Consider the following 14,406-nt stretch of genomic DNA (forward strand, 5'->3'; position numbering starts at 1 on the left):
CTAGTCTAGCTGCAGTTCATCCAATGTTCTATATTTCTATGCTCTGAAAGTATCACGGCGATCTGTCTCATGTGTTAGATTTTAGCTCAGTCCAGTTGGACAAGGATTTGTCTTATGTTGAGGAGCCGGTGGCCATTTTGGATAGGAAGGTTCGAAAGTTTATGTCAAAGAATATTGCTTCAGTGAAGGTTCCGTAGAGGGGTCAGCCAGTCGAGGAGGTGACTTGGGAGACCGAGCATGATATGCGTAGCCATTATCCTCATCGTTTTACCACTTCAGGTATGTCTCTATACTCATTCGAGGATGAATGTTTATTTTAAGAGGGGGAGGATGTAATGACTCTGCCAGTCGTTTTGAGTGTATTAGCCTCGATCCCCAATTTATTGCCTCCTCTATGTTATATTGTAGTTCATGACTCACCGGGGTGTTTGGTTTTGGTTTCGGGAGAGTTTCAGAGTGATATGGGACACATAGTCCCTAAGTTAAAAGTTTAAGTTATAGGGGTTGACCGTAGTTTGACTTGTGTGAAGATGACTCCGAAATGAAGTTTTGATGGTTCCAATAGCTCTATAGGGGTGATTTTGGTCGTAGGAGCATGTCCGGATGTTGATTTGGAGGTCCGTAGGTCGTTTCGGCATTCTTTGGCGAAAAGTTGGAAATTGGAGGAATTTGGGATAATTTGACCGGGAGTTGACTTTATTGATATCGAGGTCGGATCCCGATTCCAAAAATTTGAATAGGTTCGTAATGTCGTTTATGACTTGTGTGCAAAATTTAGTATCAATCAGAGTTATTTTGATATGAATCGGCGTGGGTTTCGGAATTCGAAAGTTCATAGGCATGAATTTGGGTTGTGATTCATTGAATTCATGATGTTTGATGTGGTTTTTGGCCTCGAGTAGGTATGTTACGTGTTTTGAAACTTGTTGGTATATTCAGACAGGTCTCGGGGGCCCTGGGTGTAATCGGATGGAAATCGGATCATTTTTGGACTTAGTGATTTGCTGAAGTGTTGGGCTGGTTCTGGTGTCTTCGCACCTGCGGGGGGATTGGTCACAGGTGTGGGCTCGCAAATGCGAGCCAATGGTCGCAGAAGAGGATTTTGTTTAGCCGAGATGGGATCGCAGATGCGATCACTTGGTCGTAGAAGTGGACTCGCGGATGCAGAGGCTTCCTTCGCAGAAGCAGAACTTGGGGAAACAACCTAAGGCTTGACCGCAGATGCGGTCGTTTCTTCGCAAAAGCGGGCTCGCTGATGCGAGCTCTTATTCGCAGAAGCGGAACCCTTGGACTTAAGCTTGGACCGCACATGCGATGGTTTTTCCGCAGGTGCGGCATCGCAGATGCGACAAAGGGGCCCGCAGATATGATTTAACTTGGCAGAAAAGGGGATATTCGAGGGTTTTGCTTCCTTTTTCATTTGGGAATTTTGGGAGCTCGGCTTGATGTGACATTTCGACGGTTGTTGAAAGGAATTATTGGGGTAAGGATTCTTGACTCATTTTTGATTAATTCTCATGAATCTACTGTTAATTACATCTTCTAATTAGTGTTTTGGAGTTTGAAATTTGGGAAAGATTTTGCCCAATTTGGTTTTCTCAAATCCAAATGGGTATTGAACAAAACGGTTGAATAAAAGCTCAAGTCGAGTTTTACTATCTTTATGTTTAACCCTTTAATTGGGCTTATCAATCTTTGATTGACCCAATTTCTTGTTAGCCATGTTTTCCTAGACTAAGTGTCTCTTTGTCAAGTAGAGACTAAGTCAAATAGGCATGAACTAATGTTTGCAACCATTAATTCTTCAAATAAAAGTAAGAACAAGGCTAAATAATAAACACCCAACCATAAATAAAAAATAAATCAAACACCCATTAAATTTACACACTAGGGTTGGGTCACAACCCTAGTAAAAATCTAGCTACTCATGCTTAAACTAGAAGAAATAGGAGAAGAAATGATAATTAAACCCATATTGCTAATTAAATTGATAATCTTTAGGTTCAAAAAGCTCAAAATAGCTAAAACTACTAAAAAGAGTAAAAAAAAAACGTCTACTATAGCAGCTGATGTCAAACGTTGACCTAAAAATGTGAAACTCTTATATTTATACAGGGCTGAAATTTTCAGACAAAAATGCCCTTTCGGAGGTTCTGCGGCCATACAATTCCATGTGTGATCCGCACTTTTCTTCAGCTCGATAGGATTGGAAATTTGCGGCCGCATAATTCTGATCTGCGGCCGAACTGCTCTCTTTATGCGGTCCACACAATTGTAAGTGCGGCCACACCTTGCTCTTCTGCGGTCCGCACAATTATAAGTGCGACCGCGTAGCTCTTCTTATGCGGTTGCACAATAATTGTGTGATCCGCACTTTTGTTGGACTTGAGATGCAAGTTCTCTGAATTTTTGCTCTAACCTAGCTTCTGCGGCCGCACTTTGCACATTTCTCTGATGGCAATTTCTTCACAACCTGCAGCCCGCACTTCTAAGCTTTTGTGCCTATTTTTGTCCTTGCGTTCAGATTACTCCTTCTTGAGTTGGATTTCATCTTGGGAGCTCATCTTCCAATATTCCTGCAATTAAGCACATTTCATCAGTTTTCGAGAACACAATTAAGCGCCTTTGGACTAAAACGAAAGCTAAAGGGCGCTAATAAGTAGTCAAAATCCCCATTTATCAGCCAGCAGAGCTTGAACCTTTACCACGTATTGTTGCATGCGCTCCTCTTTGGTCTCGAAGATCCCGTAGACCTTATTTACCACCAGTTGTGAGTCACATTTGATTTCGATGACCTCGGAGTCAATTCACCGGGCTAACTCGAGTCCTGCAATCAAAGCTTCATACTCTGCTTCATTGTTAGTTAAATGGACCATCCTGATGGCTTGCCTCAGGGTTTCCCCCGAAGGCTTCATTAAGAGTATACTAAGTCTGGGCCTTTTTACGTTGGAAGCTCCATCCGTAAATAAGGTCCAAACCCCTGATGTCGATTCCGACATCATCATTGCTTCCTTGGTAGCCTGAGGCAATAATCCCGAACTGAAATAGGCCACGAAGTCAGCCAAGACTTGTGACTTAATCGCAGTCCTCGACTTGTATTCTATGTAGAACTCACTCATTTCGACGACCCATTTGGCCAATCTACCCGAGAGCTTGGGTTTATGGAGGATGTTCCACAAAGGGAAAGTAGACACCACGGTTATCGGGTGGCATTGGAAATAGGGCCTCAGTTTTCGATGGGCGACTACGAGAGCTAAGGCTAGTTTTTCCAAATGTGGGTAACGAGTTTCTATTCTCGTTAAAATTTTACTAACATAATAAATGGGAGATTGCGTACCTTCGTCTTCTCGAACTAAAATCGCACTTACCGCAACTTCTAAAATCACGAGGTAAACCAGCAACGTTTCCCCTTCTTTTGGTTTTGAAAGCAATGGAGGGCTTCACAAGTACTTCTTTAAATCCCTCAAAGCCTGCTGGCATTCTGGGGTCCATTCAAAATTATTTTTCTTCTTGAGCAGTGTGAAGAAACGATGACACTTTTCAGAAGATCGGGAAATGAATCTACTCAAAGCTGCCAGTCTCCTTGTAAGCCTTTGGACTTCTTTCATGCTTGTCAATTGGTCCGGGATATCCTCTATGGCCTTTATCTTATCGGGGTTTACTTTGATCCCCCTTTGTGATACCAGAAATTCAAAAACCTTACCTGAGCTGACCCTGAACGCGCATTTCTCGGGATTAAGCTTCGTACTATGCTTTCTTAGGATGTCGAAAGTCTCTTGCAGATGTTTAAGATGATCACCTGCATTTGAAGACTTAACGAGCATATCATCTATATAAACTTCCATAGTTTTTCCTATTTGATTTTTAAACATCTTGTTCACTAGCCGTTGATAAGTGGCTTCGGCGTTTTTTAACCCGAATGACATCATATTGTAACAATATATACCGAAATTTGTTATAAACGAAGTTTTCTCCTGATCTTTCGAATTCATCTTAATTTGGTTGTACCCGGAATAAGCATCGAGGAAACTCATTAACTCGTGCCCGGTCATGGCATCAATCATTTGATCGATGTTTGGCAGTGGGAACATGTCTTTCGGGCACTCCTTATTAAGATCTTTATAATCTACGCATATGCGAAACTTATTTTTATTTTTAGGAACTACTACTACATTAGCTAGCCAGTCTGGATATCTTACCTCTTGGATTGAACCGATATTAAGTAAGGGGGTTACCTCTACATTAGCTAGCCAAGCTTAACTTGTGTACGACTACCTCCATCGGGATACCTGTCATGTCCTCATGCGACCATGCAAAACAATCGGCGTTAGATTTAAGGAATTTAATGAAGTCGGACCTGAGTTCCGGGTGCAGTCCTGTACCCAGGTGGAATTTCCTTTTTAAGAATTCCACGAAAAATGCCACTTGCTCCAGCTCTTCCGCTGTGGACTTCATAGCATCGATCTCTTCTGGAACTTTGAAATATCTCGGCACCTGATTACCTTCGCCTGCTAACTTCATCTAGTTCAGGAGTAGGTGTCGGGCCCTGTAATTGCTATGCCACGTGTTCCTTTCCTTTGCTACTGGAGACCGAAATTGCATTCATCTTCCTTGTCGCCGGTTGGTCACCCCTTATCTGCTTAATTCCCTAGGGTGTTGGAAACTTCAGCAATTGATGGTATGTTGATGGTACAGCTTTCATCTTGTGCAACCATGGCCTTCCCAGAATGATATTGTATCCCATATTACCATCTACCACTTCGTAAAGAGTTGTTTTCATTACTCCTTTAGCGTTTATGAGTAATAAAATTTCTCCCCGAGTTGTCACACTTGCAAAGTTGAATCCGGCGAGGAGCTTTGTGGCCGAAATAATGCTTCCGGTGAGTTTAGCTTGCTCCAACACTCTCCATTGTATGATATTAGCTGAACTCCCTGGATCCACTAGAGCACGTTTAATCTTAAAATCTAGCACATTTAAAGAAATTACCAGTGCGTTGTTGTGTGATAGTAGCAATTTGTCTGCGTCCTCCTCTGTAAAAGTGATTGGAGCCTTTTTCTATGCGTTATTGATACTTTCGTCTTCTTTGTTGCTGAAAAGGTGATCCCGTTAATCTCGTTCCCTCCGAAGATCATGTTGATTGTTTGACGCGGAGAATCTTCTCCTTCTTTCAAGGGTTCCGCGTTGTCTCGATTACGCCCATAGTTGTTCTTAGCTAGGTAACTCAAGAATTCTTTGAGGTGACCATTCTTTAGTAACGTTGCCACTTCTTCCCGGAGATGTCGATAGTCCCCTGTTCGGTGGCCATTCGTACCGTGGTATTCACACCATAAATTAAGATCCCTCTGGTTAGAATCAGATCTCATCGGTCTCGGGAACTGCGCTTCTTTGATGTTTCTCATGGCAAATACTAATTCTACTATACTAACATTAAAGTTGTATTCTAATAATTTGGGGTAATAAGGATCCCGTGACCCTGTCACTTCTTTATCTTGCAGTGATCGATTATTCTGATCGCGATCAGTCCTCCTGTCGATCGCGAACCTATCCGCTGTCCGAAAACCTCTATTGTGGCCTTCGGTTCGTTCGTAAGGCAAAAACCGGCCCCTAGAAGTCTAACTGTCCGCGTCATAATCATCATTTGATTTTTCCTTATTCTTTTCTCGTCCTTTTGTCGACGATGGAAAACCAACCTGATCATCTTCGGTCCTTATTTTTGATTCGTATCGGTTGTGGACGTCCGCCCAGGCCGTTGCTTGAAACTCGAGTAGGCTCTCTTTCAATTTTCGGGAAGTGTCTGAACTTCTTGGATTCAATCCTTTGGTGAACGCCTCAGCCGCCCATTCATCGGGGACAGTCGGGAGGAACACTCTCTCCTTCTGTAATCAGGTAACGAACTCTCGTAGAAACTCAGACTCTCCTTGCGCTATCCTGAATATGTCGTCCTTTCGGGCGTGTACTTTCCTTGCCCCAGCATGAGCCTTGATGAAAAAATCCGCAAGCATTTCAAAGGAATCTATGGAATGCTCGGGTAACAGCGAATACTACGTCAAGGCCCCCATCGTGAGGGTTTCCCCAAATTTCATCAGCAGCACAGATTCAATTTCGTGAGAAGATAAATCATTTCCCTTTATCGTTGTTGTGTAGGTGGTAATATGCTCATGGGGGTCTGAAGTTCCGTCATACTTTGGAATTTCAGGCATTTTGAACCACTTAGGGAAAAACTGTGGTGCCGCACTTGGCTTGTACGATAATTGAGTATACTTTTTCAAGTCCGGCCTTTCAGCACTGGTGGCGCGCCCGGGATCTGGCCCATGCGGGAGTTTACTTCCCTCGTGAACCGTAAAAGTTCATTCTTGAAAGAATCATTCTCGTTGTTGAGGCCGGACTCGTTCCCTCCTGCCCCATCGGAGCCAATTTCACCCCTAGGAGTGTTGTTGTCGACCCTCCTTGTTGTTTGATCCGTGTGAATCCCGTGAGGGATCAGATCTCGTCTGTATGCATTATTTGAAGCTCCCGACAACGCTTGCTTCAACTCCGTCATAACTTTATCCTGTCGCGTGAGGTGGCCTAGAATGATCGCTTATTGCTCTTGCAAGACCCTTACCGCGTCGACGACATGCTCCTCATCAGCGTCATCGGGAGTGGTCCCCCGAACATGTCGAGGGTACTGCCTGTCATGCACTGGTGTAGCGTCATTCCCTTCATTATGGGTGTTGCTGATTGAGTCCTCGAAATGAGGCTGAACCCCTCGAATCTCGGTGTTGTGCATGTCGTTAACAGTGTTATCTGCCATTTCTTATGACTTTTCCTAAGATAAAAATGATCAAAACACGTTAATAAAAAAGGCAAAGATCAATTTAATTATACGACTATCTAGGCCCCACGGTGGGCGCCAAACTGTTCACCCGTAAAACGGTACAGTTGAATTTATACGTGGTTTTTAGATAAGTGAATTAATTTGATCCTGAAATAAATAAATAATTGAAGAATTATGCAACACTTAGCCTTAAGATATGGACGAAACAGCAGAAGCAGCAATTCCGGGAACAAGGTTTTCAGGCACAAAAATAAAAAGAATCGAGAAATCAGAATCTAAGATTGGATTGAGTTTTATGTAAAATATAGTATATGTTTGCTAGAATAGTCATCCCCTTTCCAATGACACCTGAGTTCACTATTTATACCTATGAAGAAGGTCCTAGGGTCGTGCCCTTCTTTAATGTCAATTATGAGGAGCATTGGTGAAGATGTAACGGTGAACATAAATCTCAAATATCTTGTAACGGGTAACTGCTCTTAATGCCATGAATATTCCCTATTTAATGCTACCGGGAAAAGAGCATTTATCACATCTTTATGAGCATTATTCTTGTTGGTGACAAACGAAACAGTTGTCTTCCGTCTTCAGTCATCAGTCATCCCCGTCTTGGATTCCACGTGTCCCTTTCTCGGACGGCCACGTATCGTAACATATTTTACCCAATACAACTATATATAGAAGTGACACTTGATGAAAGGCTAATTGAAAAGCAAGAGTTTTGCATAAACTAAACGTAGTACTGTTTCTCAATCATCATGGCTTTACCATCACTGCCACTTGCGTTAGGTACTAAAAAGTTTACTATCAAGCCTATCTGTCCAACACCTTCTGCTGTTAGACATCACAAACTCTCTTTTATTGAACAAGCTTATGGTCACATGTACATGCCTTTGTCCTTCTTCTATCCCAAGCATAAAGAGGTTAATGCTGAAATTTCAAATGACATTGAACCTAATCAAATAGCTCATCCACTACAGAATTCTCTATCAAGAACTCTAGCCTCATATTATCCATTTGCTTGAAGATTAAGGGTGTGTTTGGTACGAAGGGAAATGTTTTACTGGAAAATGAGTGGTTTTATCACTTATTTTCCCTTGTTTGGTTGGTGGGTGAAAATTTTTTCCTAAAAATATTTTCTAGTGTTTGGTTAGAAAGTAGAAAATAATTTTTCTCTAAAGGATTGCAGAAGTGGCAGTTTTCTCTAAAGGATTGCCTTTTGCAAATTCCTATAATGGTAGTTTACTAGTGGTTCACTTGAACCAATTTGATTGTGGTGGGAATAGCTAAAGGTGTATATGCCTGTCACACAAGCTTAGTGAATACTGATGAGAGTTCAATGGTGAAATTTTTAAGTGATTGGGGTAAAACTACTCGTGAACCAAGTTTTGTTCCTTCTCCACGTTTTATGGGAGAATCTATCTTCCCATCATCAAAAATAATGAAAGGTAGTCCTTTGGTTGCACCATTGATTGAATAAAAACTAGAAGAACGTGTGCTGAGAAAATTCTTCTTTCCAAACTCCAAAATACATGCACTTAAAGCTTAAGTTGAAGGTGGATCAAGAGTGCAGAATCCAACTCGTGCTGAGCTTTTGAGTGCACTTATTTTCAAGTGTGCTGCAAGGGTAAAATCTACTAGTACTTCCTTTAGGCCATGTAAGTTGGTTCAATTTGTGGATCTTCGTTATTTCCTTAACCCGCGCTTGCCACGTAACTCCGTTGGAAATATTATCTCTATATTTTTCACAACAGCAAGTAATAAGGGAGAAATGCAATTACCAAGATTAGTATGTGAACTCAGAAATGAAGTTGAACTGCTGTTCAAGAGAGACCACGTTAGGCAAAATGAGTTAGTGCTGACAATTCTTGAATGTATTGAAAAAGGGGAAGCACCATTTTCCAATGAGGAATTTGATACTTATGTCTGCAGCAATTTAATCAATTTTCCACTTTCAAGCACAGAGTTTGGATTGGGAAGACATATAAGGATGAGTTCAGCACCTGATCCATCAAAGAATTCATTCTTCTTAGTTGGTGACAAGATCAAGATCAATGGTGGTGTTGAGGCACGAGTAATTTTAGATGCTCAACATAGGTCTGCCCTTGAATGTGATGAAGAATTCCTTGAGTTTGCTATCCCACTTCCAAGTCATTAAGAGAAGGAAAACATTTCACTATGTTTCTGTACTTCAAAAGCTTCATGAAATGAAAGACATAAATTTTCTCAGCTGTGCAGTAGCCCTGTTTCGAGTTTTTTAGCCATTGTGTCATATATGTTACTTAACATGACTAAGCATTAATCAAACTTAATGTTCAACAGAATATCAGCTTAGAAACTTAAAAGATAAACATCAGAAACTAAAAGTTAAAAGGCAAATTCTTCAGTAACAAAATACATCCATGCATTAATGAACATTCAAATTACGTTCACCATTCAGGGGACTATAATCTTAACCACTAAAATTAGAGAATCCTCGTAGTACCGAAGTTAATATGAACATGGGCTATGCTATGCTTTAGCAACTGGATCTTTATGCACAGCAGTGTTCACCTGTTTGGAAAGGTAAGCTTCATAGATTTCTACAACAAGCCTGGGATCTTTCTCCACAAGTTCTTTGTATTCTTCTCGCTTGCTCAGCTTGTCCATATTTTCCATGATCAATGACAGGGCTGCATCAAGCAAGTTCTTTGCATTGTGTTGGTGAGCAAAGGCATAGTTAGGAAGTGAGTTCTCCCAGTTTAATTTGGAAATCAGAAACTTCTCACAATACGTCTTCAGATGCTTCACTTGGTATTTTTCTGCCAGAACGAGAAGGTCACAAGCCATAAGCTCATCTAGGCACGCGTCGGCAGTGTATAAATAGGTCACAAAAGCACGAAGTGCATCATATGACACGTCACTAATTTTAATTGTGCCGCTAAGGCTTTCTTCCATCTCATTTTCAAGCATAGCTCTGAACACTGGGGAACGACTGGCCTGCGTGGAATATCAAAATTTTGAAAAGGTTAGGTGCAAAAACTATAAAGAACTATTTCGAATAGATTGGCACCAAATCACTTCAGTGAAAAATAACAATTAAAACAGTAAAGAAATCGTATAAAACAGATATAAAGAAAGAGGACACTAAATTCAGTATGTTTCTCAGATGCTCAGAGCATATCTAAGCGGAAAAGAATGAAAGAAACAACGATAGGGGAAACTTAATTTTCGTGTCTTGGAGAGAACCATAACAAAATGATCATGAAATACTGATTAATAAATGTAAGCTTTGATATGCTACTGTTCACAAACTTTCAGGAGCTCTGTCATGATGATTCAGCGGAAGATGAAGACTCCAGGGGCGGAAGAGTAGCAACATGATCAGGCAAAATGAGTCCCTAACATGTGAATAAGCTTTTGGCAATTTGCAAATTGTCTAATGTGGCATATGTTTTAGCTATTAAGCACTCCCTCCGTTCCAATTTATGTGAACCTATTTCCTTTTTGGTCCGTTCCAAAAAGAATTTGGAAACAATTTAGCTTAGACTTCCAACTCTACCCTTAATGAGAAGCTTTTATAACCACACAAATACTCTGGACCCCTTTTTGACTTGTTTAGGACCACAAACTCAAAAAGTCTTCATTTTTTCTTAAACTTTGTGCCCAGTCGAACAGGTTCACATAAATTGGAACAGAGGGAGTATAAGATATAGACTGGAAAAAATTACACCAGATGCTGTAAAACATCAGGTGTTCTTCTTTTTATACAAGTTCAAGCAACAAGCATTTACTTTCCCTCTTTCTTAGGAATCAGTTTAATTTTACATTCTTCAATATGCTACAGCGAATCGATGCTGGTATGCTACTAGAACAATTATTAAAAAGTAGAAAATTACCAGCAGGACTCTAGATGACACTGTATGACATGACTTACATTGTAGATCAGCTATTAAATTTTCCGGAAGAATATCAAATATGGAGTGAGTTTGAAAATTTCTAGGCTGCCTAGCAGGAGAGCATGTTGTTGAAGGCTTTCTTGAAGTGTGCCTAAGCTTTAAAGGTGAAGCTCAGGTTGGAAGCTTTGCCTCGCTTAGGTAGCTTTTAGTGCAGATACCAAGGCACTAAGGCATGCTTCTCATCTTCGTTATACTATGTCTTAAGAGGATAGCAGCATACTTGCAAAGTGAGATTAATTGTTAACAAAATATCATGAATAATAATTTTTGATATTTTTCATGGCACTAGTGCCTTCATTCGGTAAAGCCCATGCTTCTATTTCTAGTTTGCGCATAATACCCCAGCAATTCTTGGTGCTTTTCTATGCTTTCACCTTTGACAACTCTGCAGGAGAGCACATAAACTTAGTCCATCAACTGCAGCTTTTCCAATGTTCTGGCCTTTTAGCAATAAAACAATAAGTCATCATATCAATTTCTTCAGACTTACTCGCTCAACTCATACAGCCAATGCATTAGCGTTGTTGCAGATTTTGAGCATGTTCAAACAAAAATGCCTAACAGAAAATAACTCCAAACAACTTCTGCCTCCCATCCACTCATAATAGTGGCGACCAAGCTCACTATTCATACTCCAATAAATAGAGCGAAAAGGTCTAACTTAAAACTCCCAGCAATTTATTTTCTTTCAAAAGCACTTGATATACAATAAGAGTGCTATTCTAGTTGCAACAGTTGTAAAATACACTGTAGTGGCTCGGACACTTCCTTTTTCCTTCAGAAAGTGCTTGAAACTGATGATTCCATCTAATCATTTCTCATGTTCATAGTTAGACTACTTTTGCACTGGTCATCAACCTACCAACGGAGGCAGATCCAGGATCTGAAGTTATCACTTCGAGATCGAGATTTTACCATAACTTATTTGATTTACTGGATTCGAGATCAATTATTTGTACTTATCTAGAGAATAAGTTGAACCCTACATCCCAGTGTTGTGAAAAGCGAGCGCTTCTCGCTTTACTCGCTTAAAGCGAGAAGCGAAGCGAGGCGAGCCATCGAACGCTTATGTTAGCTGAAGCGTAGCAGGTTTAAAAAAGCGCTCGCTTTCCATTAAAAAGCGAGAAGCGCAGGTGCGAAGCGATGCGTAAGAAGCGAGCGCTTCTCTGTATTACAGGGCTGCCAACCTATTTAATTAAAAAAGCTGTTCTTTTTTTAAAATATCATCGACCAGCAGCAACAGAGAAAGAAAGAAGCGACCTAGGGTTCAAGTTTTCTACACTTTTCAATTTCAAGATCATCAAGTTTGGTCCAGGTATGTGATTTCTTCTTCCTCCTCCTCCTTCTTCTTCTTTTTCTTTTTCTTTCACTGTTTCAGCGTCCAAATAGCAGCGAAATGCTGGCGAATTTTTTTTTTCCCTTCAGTTCTTCTTTCTCATTCTTCTCCTCCTCTTCTTCTTCATTTTCTTGCACTGTTTTTTCGTTTGAAATGCTGCCCAATTTTTTCGTTTCAGTTATACTTATACTGCCCTTCTTATTTTCATATCCTTTATTCTTAGTTCTTATTGCCTTTCTTATGTGCTATGTAATTGTTCTTTTAATGACCTTCTTCTTAGTTGTTCTTATTTTTTCGTTTCAGTAGTTCTTTCTTATTTTAATATTTTTTTTAAAATATCAAAAAAGCGAGCGTTTTGCTTCTCGCTTCTCGCTTTAAGCGAAAAGGGGCATGTCGCTTTTCCTCGCTTCACGCTCTTCACAACACTGCTACATCCGCCCCTGCCTACCAAGCCCTCCTCTATGATTCCATCTGATATTTCCTAATGAAAGAGATACTTGTATTACAATTCCTCATCCATTAATATCCAATATATAACAATCAACTCCACCTCAACCCCAAAATTAATTCGGGTCGACTATATCAGTCCTCTATATCTACAGTTAGACTACTTTTGCACTGACCATCAATCTACCGGTATCCTATCTATTTATTGATAACACATTTGGTTCAATCAACCGCACACCCATTAGAAATACATCAAGTATGAAATGAATTAATCTTGATAACACAATTTGTTATGCAAAACCGTTAAAAATACATGGAATAATCAAATGGGTACTGACCAGAACAGCGCGATTTGCAGGAACGGGAACAGGGTGAGGGGTAGACTTTCCATTTTCATCATCATGAGAAGCGACCAAAACGACGTCGGAGCAGAAGGGTACGGTATTAGTGGAAGAAGACCGTTGGTGGTGGAGGTGGTGGAGAGGGTCAGGTGGGGCCCAGAAACGGAGGAAGTTGACTTTGGATTTAAGGTCTTCGATCTCACGCTTCAGCTCTTCCTCTGTCTCGCTAGCTTCCTCGTAACACTCCCTGCACGTGCCCGCGTCACGTGAGCTGTAATCTTCTTTACATGACACGCACTTCATTCGTGCTTCCGATGATGTTTCTTCTTCCTCGTCGTCTTCCTCGTCTTCTCCGAAGTCCACTGACGGCGTCGATGATCGCCGCCGGTGATGCCTTCTCATCTTTTTTTTTTCTTTTCCTTTTTTAGAATATTCTTTTTTCTCTTATTCTTTTCACCTAGCTGCTAAACCACCTTTTTAAAAGTTTGCTGTGAGCATGTGACAGATAAGAGTAGAGGCATTACAAAAAGTAATGCATACATTAGTTTGTTTGGATGATCGTTCCACGTGCATTCATAAATGTATCATATTATATTATACTATATTTGTACTGTATTATTATAATAAATATAATATTTGAATAGATTATATTATTTGTCATCATTTTATAATGTCATGCATCAGTAATATGAAAAATAAATTTATAATATTATAAAAAAAAGAAGCAGGGTATAAGGTAGAATTATTGTATAAAAAGGTTGCGTAAAGGATAAAAATATAATTAATTAATAATAAGGAAGGGTAAGATGAGAGAAAAGAGCAAGGTAATGACGCGACCATACCAAATTCGTCGTTACATGAAGTGACACTTTTTATCGTTATGTAAAGATGAATTTAACTATACGATACAATAAAATTGAAGTAACAATTAAAATAAATATTATATTTAAAGTAACAATACGACACAATACAATATGTAACAACCATCTAAATAGTAGCTTGTTTGGATGGTTGTTACCCATTGTATTGTATCGTATTATTACTTTAAATACAATATTTATTTTGATTGTTACTTATATTTTTATTATCGTATTGTTAAATTTATCGTTACATAAAGACGTAAAGTGCCACTTTATGTATCGACAGATTTGGTGTGGTCGCGTCGTTACCTTATTTTTCTCTCATATCGCCCTTCCTTATTTTTAAATAATACTATTTTATCATTTATCTTACTGTAAGCATATAAATTTTATTAAAATTAAATCCATGAAATAATTTGGACTATATTTTAAATTCAAGATATATTGGTCCAAATAAACATATGTGCTAATATAATTGAATTAATTGTATAAGTCCAATATAAATGGATTAAATAAATAAGTCTTAATCCATTGGGCTAGCCCATTTAATTGGGCTAAAGTGATGAGCCCACTTCATTAAGCCCAAAATATCATCATCCCGGAGCCCCAATTTGGTGCCACGTGTCAAATGACGTGGCGCGCCAAATCAAACGGAAGAGCCAATAG

The 14,406-nt window shown here is 39.8% G+C and overlaps 2 protein-coding genes across 2 annotated transcripts; one reads left to right on the forward strand and one right to left on the reverse strand.

Moving 5' to 3' along the window:
• Positions 1-7,576: 7,576 nt before the first annotated feature.
• On the forward strand, positions 7,577-8,976 carry LOC138905837 (acyltransferase Pun1-like). Its single transcript, XM_070194354.1, has 2 exons — positions 7,577-7,741; positions 8,392-8,976. The coding sequence occupies exons 1-2, from the start codon at positions 7,577-7,579 to the stop codon at positions 8,974-8,976; spliced, it is 750 nt and encodes a 249-aa protein (XP_070050455.1).
• A 120-nt stretch (positions 8,977-9,096) lies between these two features.
• On the reverse strand, positions 9,097-13,436 carry LOC104108287 (BTB/POZ domain-containing protein At4g08455). Its single transcript, XM_009617286.4, has 2 exons — positions 12,878-13,436; positions 9,097-9,797 (listed from the first exon to the last, which is right to left on the reverse strand). Exons 1-2 carry the CDS (start codon positions 13,280-13,282, stop codon positions 9,330-9,332), a joined length of 873 nt encoding a protein of 290 aa, XP_009615581.1. The 5' UTR covers positions 13,283-13,436; the 3' UTR covers positions 9,097-9,329.
• Between the last annotated feature and the right edge of the window lie 970 nt (positions 13,437-14,406).

Source organism: Nicotiana tomentosiformis, chromosome 2 (genome assembly GCF_000390325.3).
Source record: "Nicotiana tomentosiformis chromosome 2, ASM39032v3, whole genome shotgun sequence".
NCBI classification, from domain to species: domain Eukaryota; kingdom Viridiplantae; phylum Streptophyta; class Magnoliopsida; order Solanales; family Solanaceae; genus Nicotiana; species Nicotiana tomentosiformis.

What these genes read in the sequence shown, in the direction of transcription:
- LOC138905837 (XM_070194354.1), top strand. Translation starts at nt 7,577, where the DNA reads ATGGCTTTACCATCACTGCCACTTGCGTTAGGTACTAAAAAGTTTACT. An exon ending in TCTATCCCAAGCATAAAGAG is followed by an intron (nt 7,742 to 8,391) that starts GTTAATGCTGAA and finishes TCAAGAGTGCAG; the next exon opens with AATCCAACTCGTGCTGAGCT.
- LOC104108287 (XM_009617286.4), bottom strand. Translation starts at nt 13,282, where the DNA reads ATGAGAAGGCATCACCGGCGGCGATCATCGACGCCGTCAGTGGACTTC. An exon ending in CTGCAAATCGCGCTGTTCTG is followed by an intron (nt 9,798 to 12,877) that starts GTCAGTACCCAT and finishes TATTCCACGCAG; the next exon opens with GCCAGTCGTTCCCCAGTGTT.